At 40.7% G+C, this 18690-nt stretch overlaps 4 protein-coding genes across 6 annotated transcripts; 3 read left to right on the forward strand and 1 right to left on the reverse strand.

Moving 5' to 3' along the window:
* The first annotated feature begins 486 nt into the window (after window positions 1–486).
* si:dkey-93h22.7 (cell adhesion molecule DSCAML1) lies at window positions 487–3906 on the forward strand. Of its 3 annotated transcripts, none has more exons than XM_056734497.1 (12): window positions 487–694; window positions 793–868; window positions 958–984; window positions 1288–1587; window positions 1667–1948; window positions 2038–2310; window positions 2623–2922; window positions 2993–3094; window positions 3181–3205; window positions 3295–3355; window positions 3656–3718; window positions 3820–3906. In XM_056734497.1, the coding sequence occupies exons 1-12, from the start codon at window positions 686–688 to the stop codon at window positions 3874–3876; spliced, it is 1575 nt and encodes a 524-aa protein (XP_056590475.1). In that variant the 5' UTR covers window positions 487–685; the 3' UTR covers window positions 3877–3906. The 3 variants fall into 3 exon arrangements, with proteins under 3 accessions (XP_056590475.1, XP_056590474.1, XP_056590476.1); XM_056734496.1 differs by having other exon boundaries at window positions 488–694; window positions 955–984; XM_056734498.1 differs by having other exon boundaries at window positions 495–694; window positions 793–1065; window positions 1164–1587.
* A 643-nt stretch (window positions 3907–4549) lies between these two features.
* On the forward strand, window positions 4550–8015 carry syngr2b (synaptogyrin 2b). Its single transcript, XM_056734505.1, has 4 exons — window positions 4550–5106; window positions 6757–6994; window positions 7126–7262; window positions 7336–8015. The coding sequence occupies exons 1-4, from the start codon at window positions 4852–4854 to the stop codon at window positions 7561–7563; spliced, it is 858 nt and encodes a 285-aa protein (XP_056590483.1). The 5' UTR covers window positions 4550–4851; the 3' UTR covers window positions 7564–8015.
* A 2122-nt stretch (window positions 8016–10137) lies between these two features.
* Window positions 10138–12545, reverse strand: tk1 (thymidine kinase 1, soluble). The gene is made up of 7 exons (XM_056734624.1): window positions 12401–12545; window positions 12162–12193; window positions 11724–11837; window positions 11541–11634; window positions 10972–11061; window positions 10686–10805; window positions 10138–10604 (listed from the first exon to the last, which is right to left on the reverse strand). The coding sequence occupies exons 1-7, from the start codon at window positions 12464–12466 to the stop codon at window positions 10428–10430; spliced, it is 693 nt and encodes a 230-aa protein (XP_056590602.1). The 5' UTR covers window positions 12467–12545; the 3' UTR covers window positions 10138–10427.
* Window positions 12546–12664: 119 nt separating this feature from the next.
* afmid (arylformamidase) lies at window positions 12665–18514 on the forward strand. The gene is made up of 11 exons (XM_056734623.1): window positions 12665–13037; window positions 13903–13993; window positions 14495–14599; window positions 16464–16512; window positions 16703–16788; window positions 16922–16994; window positions 17113–17210; window positions 17350–17428; window positions 17514–17643; window positions 17895–17999; window positions 18088–18514. The coding sequence occupies exons 1-11, from the start codon at window positions 13008–13010 to the stop codon at window positions 18115–18117; spliced, it is 876 nt and encodes a 291-aa protein (XP_056590601.1). The 5' UTR covers window positions 12665–13007; the 3' UTR covers window positions 18118–18514.
* Window positions 18515–18690: the final 176 nt, after the last annotated feature.

The following is an 18690-nucleotide window of genomic DNA, read 5'->3' on the forward strand; positions in this document are numbered from 1 at the left end:
CATTACCTCATGAAATTAGAACTGTTGTGAGATTGTGTTACATCTCATGGTCTCATTCTTATTGAGCAGAATGTTCTGAAGTTATAATAGACATCAATCACATGAATGCTCTATATATACTGTAGATATTTATATCATTTCAACGTAAGTTCACCCAAAGATTATTCCAAATGTGTATAAATGTGTTTGTTCTGATGAACACAGAGAAGCTATTTGGAAGAATGCTTATAACCAGACAGATTTTTCCCCCCATTGACTCCCATAGTAGGAAAAATGTCTTTATCTTTTATTTTTGTTCTGTTAAACACAAAAGAAGATATTTTGAAGAATGTTGGACAGCAAATAGTTCTGACTATCATTGTGTGTTTCCTACTATGGGAGTCAATGGGGGGGCAAGATCTGTCTGCTTATAAGCATTCTTCCAAATATCTTCTCTGTGTTCATCAGAACAAACACATTTATACACATCTGGAATGTGACGAAATACATTTTTGGGTGACGCCTCCCTTTATTAGAAGTGTAGTGTTGAAAGTGTTTGAGTTGTTGTGGGGGGAGTTTGTCCTATCTGTGTCGACCATATGAATGAATGTTCAGGGTGTGGTTTATCACTTCTCTGTAGTGTCAGTCGTTTGCTTCTCTCTGTGTAAGTGAACGTGTTTAAACTGTTGCGTGTTGTCTGTTGAGTATGAAGCAGGTAAGTTCTCTCTCACGTCTGATTGGGTTGTTTTCAGCTGTCATGTTTGTGTCTGGGGTCAGAGAGACATTCTTTCTATTGTGTGTTTCTCATCACAGTTCAGATTTCTGCAGACTGGATGTTCTCTGAGGAGATCTTCAGACAGAATGAGAGCGTCGCTTCTCATTCTCATAGGTGAAGAGAATTAAATGTGTGTACATGTCATCTGTTGACAGATCTCTTGTCATGTTGTGTGTGTGTGTGTGTGTGTGTGTGTTTAGCAGGTGTTTCTGTCTGGTGTCCAGTGGCAGGTAACAGACTTTACCATCTCACTATTATCTCACAGTTCACCCAACAACCATTTCTTCACCCTCACGTCATGTCAAACCTGTGTGAGTTTCCTTCTTCTCCAGAGCACAACAGAAGATATTTTTGAGACATAACCAATTGAGACATTTCTCAAAATATCTTCTTTCGTGTTCCACTGCAGAAAGACTCACACACAGATTGAGAAAGAATGCCTGTCAGAATTGTAGTTTTTGGGTGAACTGGTCACTTTAAAGCAGAGTTCTGGATGTCATTGCTCTGTTGATCTGCGGATGTTCTCACGTCAGGTGTTCGGCTTGATAAACCTCATCTTTCTGGTCCTTCCACCGCATTAGAAGGTTCAGTGGAGGACTTCACCTGCAAAATGCCCTGGACTCCCACAAACGTGTCTGTGGTCCTCAAGCTTTACGCTGAGGGGAATCTGAACAAGTCCATTGGTTATCACACTGTACTCTTTGAAGAACTGGCAGTATTCCCTCTGGTGGTCAATGAGAAACATGACGGACGACTCATCTGTGAAGCCAGCGGGAACAATAACACGGAGATCGAACACACGTTCAGTGACAGCCTGGACCTTCAAGTCATATGTGAGTGATGTGACACGAGACGACTGTGTGTGACGTCAGCTTCAGAAGAGCAATGAATGAATGATGTTGTGTGTTTCAGCTCCGGTGGAGGGTGCCACGATCGTCTCTCATCTGTCCAGCAATGACCTGTGGGTGGGACGGACTTTAACCCTGCGATGTGACATCACTAGAGGAACACACGTCTCTTATGATTGGCTCAAGGATGGATCCCCGCTTCACAGCAGTCTGCGCACGTCCAGACTGACCATTCCCTCTCTCTCTCTTCATCACACGGGAGATTATCAGTGTGTCGCATCAAACCGGTTAAACGACACCACCGTGTATAACTCCAGCAGTGATGTCATATCCGTACAGGTCAAAGGTCAGACTGCTCATTCATCTCTTATAAGTCACATTCAATATGTAACTCGAGCAGAAAGAGTGATGCTGTGGGTGTTCTGTTGTTTCTAGAACACATATCAAAGCCTGAGATCTCTCTGGATGTTGTGAAGAGTGCCGCGGGAGATTTGACAGCGATCGTCAGGTGTCGGTGTGATACAGGAACGCCTCTCAATACCTTCAGTCTGTTGAATGACACAGACATCATCGCCGTGGAAACCACGGACAGACTTCAGGCTCTCTTTAACGTGTCCATTCAGCTCAATCGAGACATGGGCTGGGTGCGATGTAACGCCAGTAACCACGGCAACTGGATGCTGAGCAACGCAAAGAGTCTGAGCGTGGGTACGTATGTTGTGTTTGCTCAGGGGTTGCTCAGGCCTGCTTCATTGAAGGCTCAAGTGAGTGTTTAAAGAGCAAATTAATGTCGATTTTCGAGGTGAAATCATCTGGATTTAATGAAATGTGATGAGAAATGTTTGTGTCGGTATTGAGATCTTCACTAATATTGACTTTAATCACAGACATTTGTGAGATTTTTTCTCAGGAGAAATATCTGAGACACACACGAGACGTTTCCATTTGCCTCATCTTGTCGACGTCTGTGATGACTGTAAACATGAGAAGAGTCTGAAAGTGTTTGTTCATGTTGCTCAGAGTCTGTAGGTGGCGCTGTGACGGTGACGCTCTTCAAACACGTGGCTGTAGACTTTCAGGTGTTTGGTGTGGTGATGCGCTGTCAGGTGGAGCGAGGAACGTTTCCTCAGTATCACTGGTATCTGAATAACAGCAGACTGGAGGGCAGAGGGTCTTTCTACGCTGTGGGTGGGACACACAACTCGTCTCTCTCTCTGTCTGTGGGTCCACACAGCTCCGGCTTCTATCACTGTCATGCTTCGGACACATTCGACAACGCCAACACAGTCAGAAGTCTGAAGATACCGATCAACAGAGACGGTACACAAACTTCAGGTGATTTGAACACCACGTTGTCTTGTGTTTGAATGATGGTGTTGTTTCTCTTCAGCGCTGAACAGAGTCTCCACTTCAGTGCTGGTTGTTGTTTTCTCGTGTTTGATTCTGCTGGTGGTCTCTGTCACCTCCTGCTGTGTTTCTGGAGCTGTCTTAAGTGAGTTCAGCAGTCTCTTCTACACCATCACATCCATGACAGCAGACCACCTCTTTCATTTAAACACGTCACATTTATCTTCGCAGGGAGAAGATATTCCAGGAAATATCTGTGAGCTCGCTTTCTTTCTCTTTGTGGTGGTGATTTCATGAAGGAAAGGTGTGATGTAGGATCATGTTGAACTCTGTGTTGTTTTTAAGAGCGGGAGAAACAGACGTCACATCTACACATGAGGATGAAGATGATGAACAAGATTTTCTAGTGAGGATGGTTCATAAATAAACCCGAGTGTGCTGTTTCGTTGCTCTCTTAACAACGTCTCTCAGTGTCCACTGAAATATGTTTATGATTGTCTGGATAGATGGAATCGTGTATTTTCACCAAGCTCGACTGCAGTGCATTCTGGGATTGCATGATATGACACGATTTAATAGACGCTTCTGTACAGTTTGGCTCAAATATAGATTTTTTGAGAAATGCACATACGGTGTCTAAAAAGATTGTCTAGGTAGGCAGCACACTTGTTTTTGTTAATGTATCGTGTTTTGTTCTTGTGTTCAGCTGCTGTCGGGTTATGAGGAGGATGTCATCCACGCTGAAAGAACGAGTGATCTTCATTCTGAGGTGCATGTCATTACATCCTCATGATATTTACAGATATTGATCAAATGAGATCAGAATACCACCTTGAATCAACTTGACTGTCATTTTGTTCTGTTTGACAGGAGGACGAGTCGTCGGTCGATGAAACCGTCCTGTATGATGGAGCTGTCTCAAAATAATGTCACACTAATGAATCTTTTTTTGTCTGAGTTTGTCTGTGTGGTTCTGCTCTCTCTCTCTCTCTCTCTCTCTCTCACACACACACACACACATATAAGGTTTCAATGTTTTATGGGGACATTCGATAGACGCAGTGGTTTTTATACCTTACAAACTGTAAATCATATTCCCTACCCTAATCTAACAATCACAAAAAAAGTTACTTCTGTGTGATTTATAAGGTTGTCAAGGATTTTGGATATTGCCATATTTCTCCCCATACCGTAGTGTTTACCAGGTACACACACACACACACAAGTGTATCTTCATATGTTGTGGACATTCCTGCATTCAGTATTATGTGATGGTCAGACAAAGGTTTTATTCAAACAGAGACAAAGGACAAACGCTCATGTGATGCTCTGTGACCAATCAGAAACAGCGAGCAGTCAACAATGTGTCTACTGTCAGATTCAAATGAATGTGCCACATTCAAATTTAATAGGCGTGTGTGTTGTGTTTTGGTTGTGTGAGTGTGGTTTTGTGAAAGAAAAGAACTAAATAAATGAATAAATATTATTTTAAAAAATAGATTACTTGAGTGAAAAATGCTAGTCTAATAAAATCTACATCTTATGCTGTAGTACAGATCAAACTTAACTTATCTGATGAATTGTATGTTTGAAATCAAATCATTTGTGTTTATCTGAAATGTTTAGGATTTGTATAAGATTTTAGTATGAAAGCATCAATTGTCCAATTCACTTCGTGTGAAAGGTTCCTTTCAATAGGGTTCGAAATGAACCGATTCAGACAGACATGGACTGTTTTCCCAAAAAAACACGTTATTTTACGTTTTATCGTTTGTCAATCAATATTTGTTTAGTCAGTTAAACTCCTTCTTTTCAACGCCACTTTAGATTAAGCTACACACATTCAGTGTATAAAATGAACGGAGTCGAGGTCAACCGAAACAATTAAAAGAACCTGTTCAAATGAATCGTTCCTTCGCGAATCAGACATCGATCTGTCAGCAAACAGCGCTGTGTGAGTCAGTGAGTTGTGTTTCAGCTGTCCTGTGTGAGTGTGTGTGTTTGTGTTCTTCAGCTGTCGCGTGTGTTCTTGTGTTTCGAGTATTACACACACAGATGGAGTCGAGCACTGTGTACGGAGCGTCTCTGGCCGGATCGGGATTTGATCTCGTTAAATTCATCAAACAACCTCAAACTATCACGCGCGTCCTCAGCTGGGTGAGTGACATGTGTCAATCAACGGTACAGTAGGTTTAAAACTTTCAGTCCCGAGTTACTTTGTGACACCGCGACTCATCGTTCATTCGTCTTCATGGTGGCTTTTTATTTCACATTTGTTTGAATAAAGTCTCGTTGTATTCGTGTTCACCTGTAAACCGAGATAATGTGTGGTTATCAAGTTTAATGCGAATTGTTATTTTCAAAAGGACGAATATGGAAGTGAATCTGCATCACTTTAGTCTTCGGTTGCACAACTTAATTCATCTTAACGTGCATCTGTTTTTGTAATGGAGCACATTAATCGATCTTCCACATAATTCATTTGTAAATAATATAGTGTCTGTTCATGTTTGAAGGGACTTTCCACAGTGAAATGAAACTGTAAATGCTGATTCTCATCTCCCTCAGCGTGTTTTTGAGTCATTGAATCAGTCTTGAACGAGTTGTTGTTGAACGGGTCTGTCTTGTGTGGTGTGGTATGATGAGCGAGTGTTGGTGTCTACATGAGGACAGAATGTGCCCCTCACCTCACCCTCCTCTCACGGTGTTGACATGTCAACACAACAGATGGCAGGTAACAGGAGAGGCCTGTGACCCCTCAGCACACATGACTGTGTCATAGCTCAGTCTGTCCTACATTCATTCTGCAGTCCGAGCTTTCAGGTGCACCATCTCCTGCGTGACACATTTGCATGAAACACGTCAACAGAAGCGTGTGGTTGTGACCTCTTCCTCTTGTGTTTCCATCTTCCTGTCTCTCAAGATTTCACTTCATGTATTAATGACTCATGTATGAATACAAGATGATTCAAGAATCATGAATACTTGTGTTACAGTAAATGGGCATGTTAAGAAAAAGGTTGAATTAGATTTTTGTTCAGTTCAAAGTCAACGTCTGCTTCATTTTCAATTCTGCCACTTACAGCACATACATATAGTGGATTGATGTTTGGTTATTCTCAGACCCACGGTGCATACCAATAACACAACACAAAGTAAATAAAATACAGATTATACATGTATTAAAATAGAAAAATATATTTAATATATAAAAAAAGAAGTTAGTGTGTTGAGCAAGCAGAACTTTGACTGATGTTATAGTTAGAAAAATAATCTCTCTAATATCTCGATTATTTCTCCTCGACATTAAATGGAGACGAAACGGAAACTTCTCATGTGTGTCTCAGATATTTCTCATGAGAAAAAGAGTCTGAAATCTGACACATGTCATGAGAGTTTGAGAAGAGATGTCAACAGCTCAGATTTGTCTCGTCTGTGATCAAAAGTCAATATGAGTGAAGACCTCAATATCAATTCAAACATTTCTCATCACATTTACTCAAATCCAGATGATTTCACCTCGAAAATCTACATTTATTCACACTTCCAGACTCTTCAAGTTTTTACACAATTACACTCTCGTTTGATTCTCTTATTTTATTCAAACCGATTTTAGGAGAAAAATCTGAGTCACAAATGAAAACTCGACTCATGGAATCTCCTGAGCTCTGATGAGATCTTCTCCTGGTTGTTTCACGTGATGAGTCACATGCGGGAGGGTTTGGGCCCTAGCAACACCTTAGGAACAGTGGTGTTAAGGAAGCTCCTCCCCGTGTTTGATGGATGTTTGTGTTCTGTGTGTCACAGGTGTTTGCTATCGTGGTATTCTCCTCTATAACAGCTGAAGGTTACGTGAACCCCACCACTCAATCTGAAGTCAAGTGTATCTTCAACAGAATCGATGGCATCTGTCATTATGGGGTGGGCATTGGTGTCATCGCCTTCCTGGCATGTGCAGCCTTCCTATTGGCTGACGCTTTCCTGCCTTCCATGAGCAACGCTCAGGAGAGAAAATACATTGTGATGGGTGATCTGACACTGTCAGGTTAGAGAGTTCTCATATTCTCTCTTGTGTATCTTCTGGTTTAGATCTCGCCACGTAAAGGTTTCATCTGAATCTTAGATGTGCTCGTCTGAAGTTAAGACTCTAATGTCATTGTTTCTTTTCTGGATCAGGATCCTGGACGTTCCTGTGGTTCGTGTGTTTCTGTCTGACCGCAGATCAGTGGTCGAAGACCTTAGACACGCATGGCATCCCGTCGGACGCAGCTCACGCCGTCATTGCCTTCTCATTCTTCTCCATCGGTTCATGGGTGAGTGTGTGGCATCTCTCGGGATCACGGCTCCTTTGGAGACTTGTTAAATAACTCTCGGTTTCTCTTCTAGGGTGCGCTAACTTATTTCGCTCTGGTGAGGTTACGTCAGGGTTTTGGAGACGTGACCCAGAACAACCTGGAGGCGCCCGCCGATCCGGTCGAGCCCTACCCCACGACATACACCCCACCCACATATCCGTCCTTCCAGAACGACAGCCAAGACGTCTACCAGCAACCACCCTTCACATCAAACAACGATACGATCGGACAGAGCAACTATCAGCAACCCACCTACTGACACACCACAGAGAGAAACGTCACATAGCTCATGATATGGGCGGAGCTTAAACAGCCAATAGGAGGACTGACTGTTAGCTGTTAGATGAGATACTTCCACATGTGATGAGAAAAACTGTCAATATTTTTCTTGTTTTCTTATTTCTTATGTTTTTTCGATTGATTTGATCGTGAGATCAGATTTGCAGTAAAGAGATGTGAAACCACCGACGGGTGTACGGCTCAGACGGTGCGATGTCTTTGTTGTGTTTCCTGGCTGGAATGACGGCGGTGTTTAGTGTTTTCAGTTGGAATGTGGTGTGTTGGACAGAAACAGACAAACGCTGTGTGTTCATGACCCCGCTCATTGTGCTCATGAACAACAGAAGAATGCTTGTATGAGCATCAGTTCATTTTCCAGATGACAGATTTCTCATCTCCTGATCATGGAAATAAAAGCGGTTTGACTGTGAACGAGCTCATGTGTAAATGTTTTTTCAAGTAAGTTTCAATTGCATTTTACAAAAAAAGCGAAAAAATGATTTGGTGTTGAACTTGAGTTACAGTGACTGTTGTGATGGGAATACTCAGACATATAAAGTTTCATCTGAATTCATGCATCTGTTAAGTGTTTCTGGAGGCTTGAAGGCCAGAGTCCTCCTCAACGTTAAGGGCGAGAGACAGTCTAGTAGGGGTCCATGACAGCGACATAATGGTTCACGCTAGGGATACAATTTAGGTAGTTATATTCTGGCAGATAAATCATTTCTTCTAAAACTTCTTCAACTGCACGCTGCTCATTGTTAAGATACATTACAGTACAGTACTGTCTGTCTGTCTGTCATGATCAGTCACTTACTGCAGTGAGCAAAACATTGTTGATGTAGGTTTATGTAGATATTGTGTAAATTACATGAAGAAAAGCATATTGTTTGGATCAGACTGCTGTCTGAATGCTTTCTTTCTTAAAACCGGTTAGACATGTGACTATTGAGAACATATCTCTGGTTTGCACTGGAAGAATGTCTATCATTTCTTTATTTGATAAAAATATACTTGAAAAGTGTAAAGTTGGCTTGGTAGATGATTTTCAGGGGAAAGGAGAGAACTAATGTTTAGCTTGTTTTCTGCAGTGAATGTTAATAAATAAAAGCAGTTTTTGCCTTTTGTCTTAGGGAATTTTATAGTAATATTTAGATACTGTGGTGATATATCGGTTATCGGCTTCCAATGTTAAAGAACTATCGGCCCCCGTTATCGGCCAAAATCTACATATATACCCTAGTTCACGCCCCACAATCACAACATGAGAACTATATTCACATTTAGCAGACGCTTTTATTCAAAGTGATTTACAGATGAGGTAAACAATGGAAGAAATTGGGACAACATAAGGACAACAAAAAGCATAAGTGCAATCAAAAAGATTGGTCTCAGATAGCCTACCATAGTATACAGAGCTTTTATTGAAAGAGTAGAAAAGAGATAGAAGTCAGAACTTATCGGTCAGGTGTTGATGGAAGAAATGCATTTAAGACTCTTCTTAAAGATGTCTATAGAATCTGCAGATCTTGTAGCAGCGGGCAGATCATTCCACAAATGTTGAACCGATCCAGAGAAGGTACGTGAAAGACTTTTGACCTTTTTGAGAAGAACTCATCCATTCGCAGAGCGCAGGGGCGGACTGGCCATCTGGTGTACGGGACGTTTTCCCTACGGGCCACTAAAATATGAGGCCGGATCGGACACTTTTGCCGCTCAGACAGATATATTATAAATTCAGATGCACGCAATGTGAATGCAGAAGAAATGTATGCATGCAACCCTCCCCCCTTAGGCTTAGCCATGCACCATGCACTTACCCCCCCCGGTGACAAAAATATTGGAGGGCCGATGTGGGCCAATTTTTCTTCCCAGGCCATCCGTCTGAGAAGTTTCCATTAATGAAGCATTGCTTAATACGAATCATATACTGGATCAACTGCATACATTCATCCACGTGCCTGTTTGTTCTGGATCAGTATTATTGAACTCTCCACCTGATCAAACATGTATTGTTGGCTTCATTATCTCTTACAAATCTATGTTTTACTTTACAGCGAGATGAGCTGTGAAAGTTTACATAATACGTTAGAATTTATGCTTTAGGGTTGTTTTTGATTTGGTACACATGTTCTTTATAGGTGCTCTCCTTAGGACACATTCACGAAAATAATTTCTAAACTCGTTCCCGTTTTTTTTGCTGCTGCCAATATGAGCTTTAGACCACAGGCAAAATGAAAGGGAATTGAAGCCTCTTGTTGGTGAACCAACAGGTTTAGATTTCATGTTACGATCCAAGAAATTATTTATATTCCTCTAGCTCATGTGAATGCTCTTGTGAAGTTGACCACCTTTAGGGATGTAAGGGTTTGCGCTGTATACACACACACACACTACAAATTTGTCATCCTGGAATTAGTTTTGACATTCTTGTTCAAATGGAGTTATTCACAAGTTGTGTACATTTTGGCAAAAAAAATTAGGAAACTCAAATGGAATCACTCAAAACTGCTCTGAACGCAGATGAAGCAAGGTGATGAATTGTTATGTGCTGTTAAGAATATTTAAGTAAATGTTTTTATTGAACTGTACATTAATCATAACACATCACATGTGTTTTTTGGCAGTGTTTTATAACATTCGCTGGTTGTTTTTGTCAGACAATTAAATTAAAATCATTTAAAACAAACATACCTAGAGTAAAAACAAACTTGTGTTCCAATCATCACAAGATAAAAACAAACAATTTTGCTAGACCCACCAAAACTAGATGTGATTATATACACAGGAAAAGTTAATTTCCATCTATACAGTGACGTTTTACTTCACAACACAAGACGATCATCAGAGATGCAGGGAAGAGAAGAGTTTACGTGGAGCGCTTCGGTCCAGCTGTTTTGAGTTCAGATGTGGTGGCGTCTCTTCTCTCAGAGGATCACGATTCTCTTTCCCGCCCACCAGACCCCCGTAACACCCTCGACACACGGCCTGATACTTATCAGCCCCTCCGATCACCTCCACCTGAGGAAGAGAAGGAAACAACAGACGTCACGAGAGGGAATTCACTTCTTCCTGAAGTGAATCAATGTCCTCGAGACTCACTTCTTTCTCTGATCCAAGCCTCTTGGTGTAAGCGGCTTCTTTGTAACACTCCATGCAGACGGCGTTTAGTTTGACAACACTCTCAGCCAATGGAATCAGATTCAGAATGTTACCAAACGGCTGCAGATAGAACAGAGGTTAAAGGTCATCGTCAACACTGCTAAATGTTACTACACAAATATTTAATGTAGTGTAGTTTCACATTAAAAAGGGATGATGTTTGCCACGCTTTCTTAGAATGTTTACACAATTCTGAAATTCATGATGAAGATAAACACGCGTGTACCTTCCTCTGGAAAGTTCCATCCAGAGCAGCTACGATGATGGTTTTGCCCATGTTGGCCATCTCCTCACAAAACTCAACTGTGTCTGGAAACTGAACACACAAAAGTAAATAAACCATTAAAACTAACCCTAACTTAAAATGAACGCCAAACATGAGGACTGGACCTCTGCTGCTTTATCAAACACTAGAAAAGGTTCTTCTCAAATCTGTTGTTCGGTTATGCAAAGCACCTTTCAGTCAAATGTTTTTAAAGAACTTGACTCTTTTCGTTTTGTGCAATTCTTTTACCATGGTTTCTTATTGTTATTTGTATACATGCTGTACAGTGTAAAGAACAAATTAAGAGTTTGGTACCAAAATGAGATAACTCGTGTGCAGACCAATCAATATCACTTAAACTGCAGTTGGTTTGTTTTGATTAAGCCATAACAAAAAAAAAACACAGCTAATTTACACATGATATTATTTATTGTGTAATGTTATGATAACATAAAAAATCTCATTTTGGAACCAAACTTTTCAAATAAAGTCTGTCAACTGGCGATTGAATAATTAATCAGGACTCGTACAAACTGGCCCTCGTCGATGCCGATGACGCAGGCCTGCTGCGCCAGACTCTTGACGTCACTCAGCCGGTTCGCAGGCACCGCCTCCATTGTGCTCCTACAGCAGATGTCACAAAACCCGTCGGTCAATGACACCTCAACAGCTTTATTCGTGTATATACAAAATAAATTAATCTGTAGTCTTACATGTCGTGTGTCGCCATCCCCGTCTGTGAGTATCGCGTGTCTTTGGCGTATTTAATGAGCAAACAGGAATACTGCGCGACCTGGAAGCGTCTGACGCGACGCATCAGTTCAGTGCTGCCAAACGGAATAAAGTTGATTATATCACAAAGCTGTTTGTGTTACTGTGTGTGTGCAACAATTGTTAAATCCGCCTCATCAGCGCCTTCACTATCTTGCACAGCAGTTACGAAGAAAAATGCATTAGTGACTTATTTTGATCAATGGCATAAGTTACAGTTTGTATGTTAGAATTGTGAACAATGTAACAGATGTATTTGCGCGCTAACTGTATTTGGCGCCACCGGATCCGCGGAACCAAACACACACAGATTGACAGTAATGTTATTTCTTAAATGTTTCTTCAGCTTTCGATCACGAATAACACGTTTTCTGACTCACCTTTTTCCCGAAAACATCGGTCCGAAAACAACCTGAGAACAAAGAGACAATTTTGACATTTTCCTTTTACACGCTTAAATACTTCACATTGACACGAACAATACAATCACACAAGAGAACCGAAGCATTTCGACATGTTTTATATATAAAAACACGAGCAAAACCGCACAGTATCACTGCATTTAACATTCACTGATTAAACGGAAATGTATTAACTGTTTACTGCATTCACTTCTCACCTGTATTTGTCCCCTCACTTTCCGAGGTGAATTGGGTAAAATACGTGCCACTCCCAAACAATCCATCTTGTAGTTTTTATTAATATGTTTAAAAACTCACTTTACTACTGTACTGTGACACTTCGAATGTCCCGCCAGAGCTGGTTTTTCTCCGTCTTTATTACAACTGCGTCGTGACGTCACTCAAAGGACCAATAAGGCTGCGGGGCACGCGCAGCCTCTCTCGCGCACAGATCTACCAAAAACACCGGATTTACCTTTTCGGTTATTCGATCGGTGTTCGGCCATCCGCTGTGTTTATAAAGCAGCCATGACGTCACGTTCAAGAAAAGCCGGGCGGGAATGTGGAGAGATGAATGGATTTTATTAAGTGAATGAAATCGTTCAAATCTTTCCTTCTGAAGTTATGCTGTTTAACACCAGTGTCGTGTTAATATGCGCGTTCAGTAAACACGCGCGGAGTAAACAACGCGTTGGGCAGTGCACGTGTTTTTCACTCTTGTGAGCGTTTGTAAATCACATTTATTGGCTGACTTTGTGTTTACTTACGTTAGTTCTCAGCTGGTTCAAAGGTCTTGTTCAAGTTTCTGAGCAGCAGTAGATCATCATGAGCGAGTGGAAGAATATGAGCAGAGATGTGAGTGTTTAATAACAAATCCGGTGAGATTATTGATCAAACATGAACAGTGATTGTTAGGTAATGAGGTTCTAATTGTATCATAAACGGTCTCGGTCGAAACTGAACTGTGTACGTTAAAATGGCTGCCATTATTAATATTATTATAAAAAGGTTTAATGTGAAAGGGGAGGAAAAATACAAGTAGTGTCATTTATTGTCACGTGACCCTCGGTTAATCTAACGCTGCGTTAAATGTTGACAGTTAAAAGGTATAGTAAAGAATTTCGCCTCGCTTGATAATTCTTCCTGAAAATAAAGGTTTAAGACACACAATATGGTGTAGTATGCATTTAGTATTGAATGTAGCAGGTCATCCAGTCTGAAATATACATGTTCACAGTATACATTCATGCTGCAGATATGTTTGCCTTTATATCTAGATATGTGTGCTGCTAATGTGTAGTCCATCCAACAGAGGACGCTGTGTGTGTTTATCTCAGTAACGTCAAAGATTATGAATGTTAACAGACTCAAGGCTGCTACTGTGAATGAAGTAAAAGTGCAGTCTTTCTGGCCAGAGGAGTCGTGTTTGTGTCGAGTGCTTTTCGCATGCGCAGTAGTTTGAGCACGTATTTTTGTGCAATTTGAAGCGCGTCTTATGATACAGATGATGTCAGGTCTAATCATTGGCGGGAAGTATGTTAAATTATTACGACCTTCGCGAGTTATTTTACAGATCTTTGTCTTAATTTCCCCATTTAAGTGGCTACGTCTTGTATGACTGGAAAAGCTGGAAATATGGGGGTGTAGTGCGGAGACTTTAACTGAAGGGACTTTGGTGGAGTTGTGCGCTTGTGGGTAAATGTTTGTTTACATTTGACAGGTGCTCGAGCACCAATATTCACCGAGCCGCTGGTCTCACAGGATGTCCGCCGATGATGTCATCAAAGCCCATGTGGCCGCTTTAAAGTCAGGTGTGTTTATAACATGTCTGCTGTGATCCGTGTGTTTTATGTTTAAATGTACTTTACAGATGACTTCCTACCCTGTGTCACAGTAACGTTATTGAGCTATATGAGCACGTGACTGTCATCCGCTCGAGTAGCACCAATAAAGCATTCTATTCTGTACTTTCAATGAGCTTTGAGCACGTGACCTACATAAGCATGAGCAAGTAATTGTGTGCTGTGTGTGTTCATAAAACAACATTGAGCATCTCTAGTTTGTTATGTGGAGATGTCAACATATGAAGAAATAAAGGTGTGTGTGTGTGTGTGATGTGTGGCCTTGTTTTTATATCACAGGGGGGTCCTAAACCTGTAAACCCACCTACTCATGGGAACTCGTGCTGGTCCCCACAGCCAAAAAAGCTTATACATTGTACAGAACAATGTTTTTTTTTTAATGTTAAAAGGTTTCTATGATCTGACCGTGTGTGTCTGTGTGTGTCTCTGTATGTCTCTGTGTATTTGTAGGCACTGAGAAGGCTCGAGCTGTTACTCAGACTTTGCTGGACTTCCCGTACGGTGATGGAGAGGAAGAGAAACTGGATGTTTATGTTCCCAACATCTCGTCTCCAGGTGAGAGCCATTAGACGGTCAAACAACATAAATCCAGTGTTATATACAGTTGTTCAAAATTATTCAACCCCCACTGAAATTGATTGTTTTGGTCGGTTTGACATTGATTATGATCATTCAGTCATCCTGCTTACAATTAAATCAAAGAGGCACGTGTAGGTCAGACAAATATAACATAACATTTATAATGAAATAACCACAAATGTCTTTTCTGAGCTCACATCATTATCAGTTTTATTCAACCCCCAAGTGACATTCAATCTTAGTACTTAGTACAACATCCTTTTACAGTTATAACAGCTTTTAAACGTGAAGCATAGCTTGACACAAGTGTCTTGCAGCGATCTACGGGTATCTTCGCCCATTCATCATGGGCAAAAGCCTCCAGTTCAGTCACATTCTTAGGCTTGCGCACTGCAACTGCTTTCTTTAAGTCCCACCAGAGGTTCTCAATTGGATTTAAGTCTGGTGACTGCGATGGCCACTTCAAAATGTTCCAGCCTTTAATCTGCAACCATGCTCTAGTGGACTTGGAGGTATGCTTGGGATCATTGTCCTGTTGAAAGGTCCAACGTCTTCCAAGCCTCAGGTTTGTGACGGACTGCATCACATTGTCATCCAATATCTCCTGGTACTGAAGAGAATTCATGGTACCTTGCACACGCTGAAGCGTCCCAGTACCTGCAGAAGCAAAACAGCCCCAAAGCATGATTGACCCCCCGCCATGCTTCACAGTAGGCAAGGTGTTCTTTTCTTCATAGGCCTTGTTCTTCCTCCTCCAAACATAGCGTTGATCCATGGGCCCAAACAGTTCTAATTTTGTTTCATCAGTCCACAGAACACTATCCCAAAACTTCTGTGGTTTGTCCACATGACTTTTGGCATACTGCAGTCGACTCTTCTTATTCTTTGGGGACAAGAGAGGGGTAAGCCTTAATCAAGGGGGTGCGCCTGGGAGTTCTGGCATGGAGGCCTTCATTACGCAGGGTGCGCCGTATTGTCTGAGCAGAAACTTCAGTACCCACATCTGACAAATCTTTTCTCAGTTCCTCAGCAGTCACACGGGGACTTTTCTCCACTTTACGCTTCAGGTAACGCACAGCAGTCGAAGTCAGCATCTTCTTTCGGCCACGACCAGGTAGCGTTTCAACAGTGCCCTTTGCCTTGAATTTGCGAATGATGCTTCCTATGGTGTCTCTTGGTATGTTTAACATCTTTGCAATCTTCTTATAGCCATTGCCCTTCCTGTGAAGAATAATCACCTGTTTTCTTGTCTTCCTGGACCATTCTCTTGACCTCACCATGTTTGTAACCACACCAGTAAATGTCTAGAAGGAGCTGAGTATCACAGTCATTTTAAAGCTGCCTAATTGGTGCTTATTAGGCTTTATTGCTGCTCCCTGATATCCACAGGTGTTTTCAATACCTGATTGAAAACACTTCATTGAACCTCTGTTCTTCAGAGTGGTAGTCTTTAAGGCGTTGAATAATTATGTCAATGAAGAATTCACAAAAGAAACATTTACTACTGTATTACAAAACTAATTGATGTCATTTTAGTTGCATATGGTTCTTTAAGAAGTCCTTGTAGGATTTCATTCTGAATACAATTACAAATGTACACTAAATTCCCTAAAACCATTTACAGCATTGGGGGTTGAATAATTTTGAACACAACTGTACTTTAACACACTGATCTAAGCATCAGACAAAAGAACTATGTATACTACACTAAAATACTGCCATGGTGGTTCTTAAAATTAGCTTTTCAATTTATCTTTTTTATTTTCGAATTAAAATAATGAGATGCACAGCAAACATTCCACTGATTGATATATGAAGCTCTGAATGTGGAATGTTTCAGATGTTCCACTGCTGATCTACTTTCATGGTGGCTACTGGCAGTTTCTCAGGTATCTTTCCATGTATTCGGAATGTTTTGTGTGTCCGTGTCATTTACTTGTGTGCATAGCTTTGAATATGAGGATTTCTCCTCATATTCTCAGAAACACATGTACAGATAAATATATGGTTTAATAGTCACTTTGGTTCTGCACATGAAGAATGGGTTCAGGTATATTTTTGATCTCTTGTCACTCACAGTAAAGATGAGTCTGGGTTTCTGGTCATCCCGTTGGTCCAGAAAGGAGTGGTGGTGGTTGCCGTGGGTTACAGCATCGCCCCCAAAGGTACAGGAGACTTATGATGGTTTAAACAGAAAGAGTAACAGCAAATGTGTTTTTGAGCGTTAAAGATCGGTCAAGATTTATCAAGGATTTATTTAATATTGAAATATTTATGCTTGTTTGTTTATCTCATTAGGAAATATGGATCTGATGGTGTCACAGGTGCGGCGAAGCATTGTGTCTGTTCTTCAGCAGTATTCACATATCAGGTCACATATGTTTTCTGTTTGTGTCTCAGTAGAGTGCTGCTTTATCTGTGCTGACCTCTCACGCTCTATATATCTCTCTCTCTCTCTCTCTCTCTCTCTCTCTCTCTCTCTCTCTCAGTGGGCTCTATCTGTGTGGTCATTCTGCAGGAGCACACCTGGCTGCTATGGTTCTGTCCACTGACTGGTCCCAATATGACATATCACCTCAACTCAAAGGTGACTTTACACCTGCTGTGTTTAATAAGATGACTGTTTGTGGATTCTTCTCAGATTCAGATCAATTATTAGCATGTGTATGAATGTTATATGAACTGTATATCTATGGTTTAGTCTGTGTTTCTCATGTATTTCTCAGGTGTGTTTCTCGTCAGTGGTATTTATGACCTACAGCCAATTCTGTCCACCTACGTGAACGAGCCGCTGAAGATGACAGAGTCAGTGTTTCATCTGTTCAGCATGACATCGTTATATCTTCATTCAGATGAGTTGCATTGTTAATACGTGTGTTAAAAATCACAGGGAAGTGGCTTTAAGGAACAGCCCGAGTCAGCTGGTGTCACGGCTCAGCGTCTCATCGTGTGATATAGTGATCGCTGTAGCACAGGACGACTCGCCCGAGTTCCGCAAACAGTCTGAGGAATATTTCAAAGTAAGATTTTAGACTTTATTACTATTTTTTACTAAGACATATTATTACTAAGACATATTGTTACTAAGACATATTATTACTAAGACATATTGCAGTACGCCGTCTGTACTGCAAACATGTAAAGACCATCATTAGAAACATTGTAACAGTGAAAGACTTTATATTCATTCATTCACATGACACTTTCAACTTGCTGGAAACATGTTTAATAAAATAAATTGATGATGATGTTTGTGTGTGTTTTGTTTTAGCTGTTGGTGTCGGCTGGGTTTAAAGTGTCTTTTGAAGATGTTCCCAACACGGATCATTTTAGCATCATAGAGCAGCTGGTGGATGAGAATTATCACCTCACACAGGTACAGTCACACACAACAGAGTAATTCTCATATTAAACTCATTTCACATACTGTATTTTACTAACTGAACAGCTCTTATCTTCTAAAGCTCCTGCTAAAGATGATGGGGAAAAGCTGACTCACCCAAATAACCCATAATGCACTGCTCCCGCACAAAGTATTTAAAATCAGACACGTTTATTTCAGTCACTCAATCAAATGTGTATGTGTTTGTTTGATGAACGTTTTGTGTACTTGTTTTCATTCAAAGGTGTTTTGTTTTGTTGGGAGTACAGAACATTTAAATGTTTGTTGTTTAAATGTTTCCAAATAGACAAACTGTGTTTTTGTTGTTTTTTATGATTTAATGAACGCAAAAGTGAAACTGATCAATCAGTTGTTGAAACTGTAGTCACAAATGAATGTAGCAACTAAATAACTTTAAATGATTTTAATTGAACTTAATGCACCTAAATTAGTCACAGCCATCATTTAAAAAGTGTTTGTAGAATATGTCTTAATAAAATATAACTATATGAAGGTTGTATTTGTTTGTCGTAGACTGATACAAGAGTCTGTCAATAGAGGAACTGTTCTATTAACACAATACAGTCTCTGTGTGGAAAAGTAGTGGGACACAAATCATGTGTTCCATCAATGACACAAAGACAGAGCGCAAACGCGACTTATTGTTGTTTTCTTAGCATCATTT

This window comes from Triplophysa dalaica, chromosome 21 (assembly GCF_015846415.1).
Source record: "Triplophysa dalaica isolate WHDGS20190420 chromosome 21, ASM1584641v1, whole genome shotgun sequence".
Lineage (NCBI taxonomy): Eukaryota > Metazoa > Chordata > Actinopteri > Cypriniformes > Nemacheilidae > Triplophysa > Triplophysa dalaica.

Bases quoted from the DNA above. Each gene is read 5' to 3' on its own strand.
- si:dkey-93h22.7 (XM_056734496.1), top strand. The intron at 985-1,287 runs GTAACAGACTTT...TTCTCACGTCAG, and splicing joins TGTCTGGTGTCCAGTGGCAG to GTGTTCGGCTTGATAAACCT. The intron at 3,719-3,819 runs GTGCATGTCATT...TCTGTTTGACAG, and splicing joins CGAGTGATCTTCATTCTGAG to GAGGACGAGTCGTCGGTCGA.
- syngr2b (XM_056734505.1), top strand. From the start codon at position 4,852: ATGAATCGTTCCTTCGCGAATCAGACATCGATCTGTCAGCAAACAGCG. The intron at 5,107-6,756 runs GTGAGTGACATG...TGTGTGTCACAG, and splicing joins TCACGCGCGTCCTCAGCTGG to GTGTTTGCTATCGTGGTATT. The intron at 7,263-7,335 runs GTGAGTGTGTGG...TTTCTCTTCTAG, and splicing joins TCTTCTCCATCGGTTCATGG to GGTGCGCTAACTTATTTCGC.
- tk1 (XM_056734624.1), bottom strand. From the start codon at position 12,466: ATGGATTGTTTGGGAGTGGCACGTATTTTACCCAATTCACCTCGGAAA. The intron at 12,194-12,400 runs GTGAGAAGTGAA...CTTTGTTCTCAG, and splicing joins AAGTGAGGGGACAAATACAG to GTTGTTTTCGGACCGATGTT. The intron at 11,838-12,161 runs GTGAGTCAGAAA...TCCGTTTGGCAG, and splicing joins CCGATGTTTTCGGGAAAAAG to CACTGAACTGATGCGTCGCG.
- afmid (XM_056734623.1), top strand. From the start codon at position 13,008: ATGAGCGAGTGGAAGAATATGAGCAGAGAT. The intron at 16,513-16,702 runs GTATCTTTCCAT...TGTCACTCACAG, and splicing joins GGCTACTGGCAGTTTCTCAG to TAAAGATGAGTCTGGGTTTC. The intron at 17,429-17,513 runs GTCAGTGTTTCA...TAAAAATCACAG, and splicing joins GAGCCGCTGAAGATGACAGA to GGAAGTGGCTTTAAGGAACA.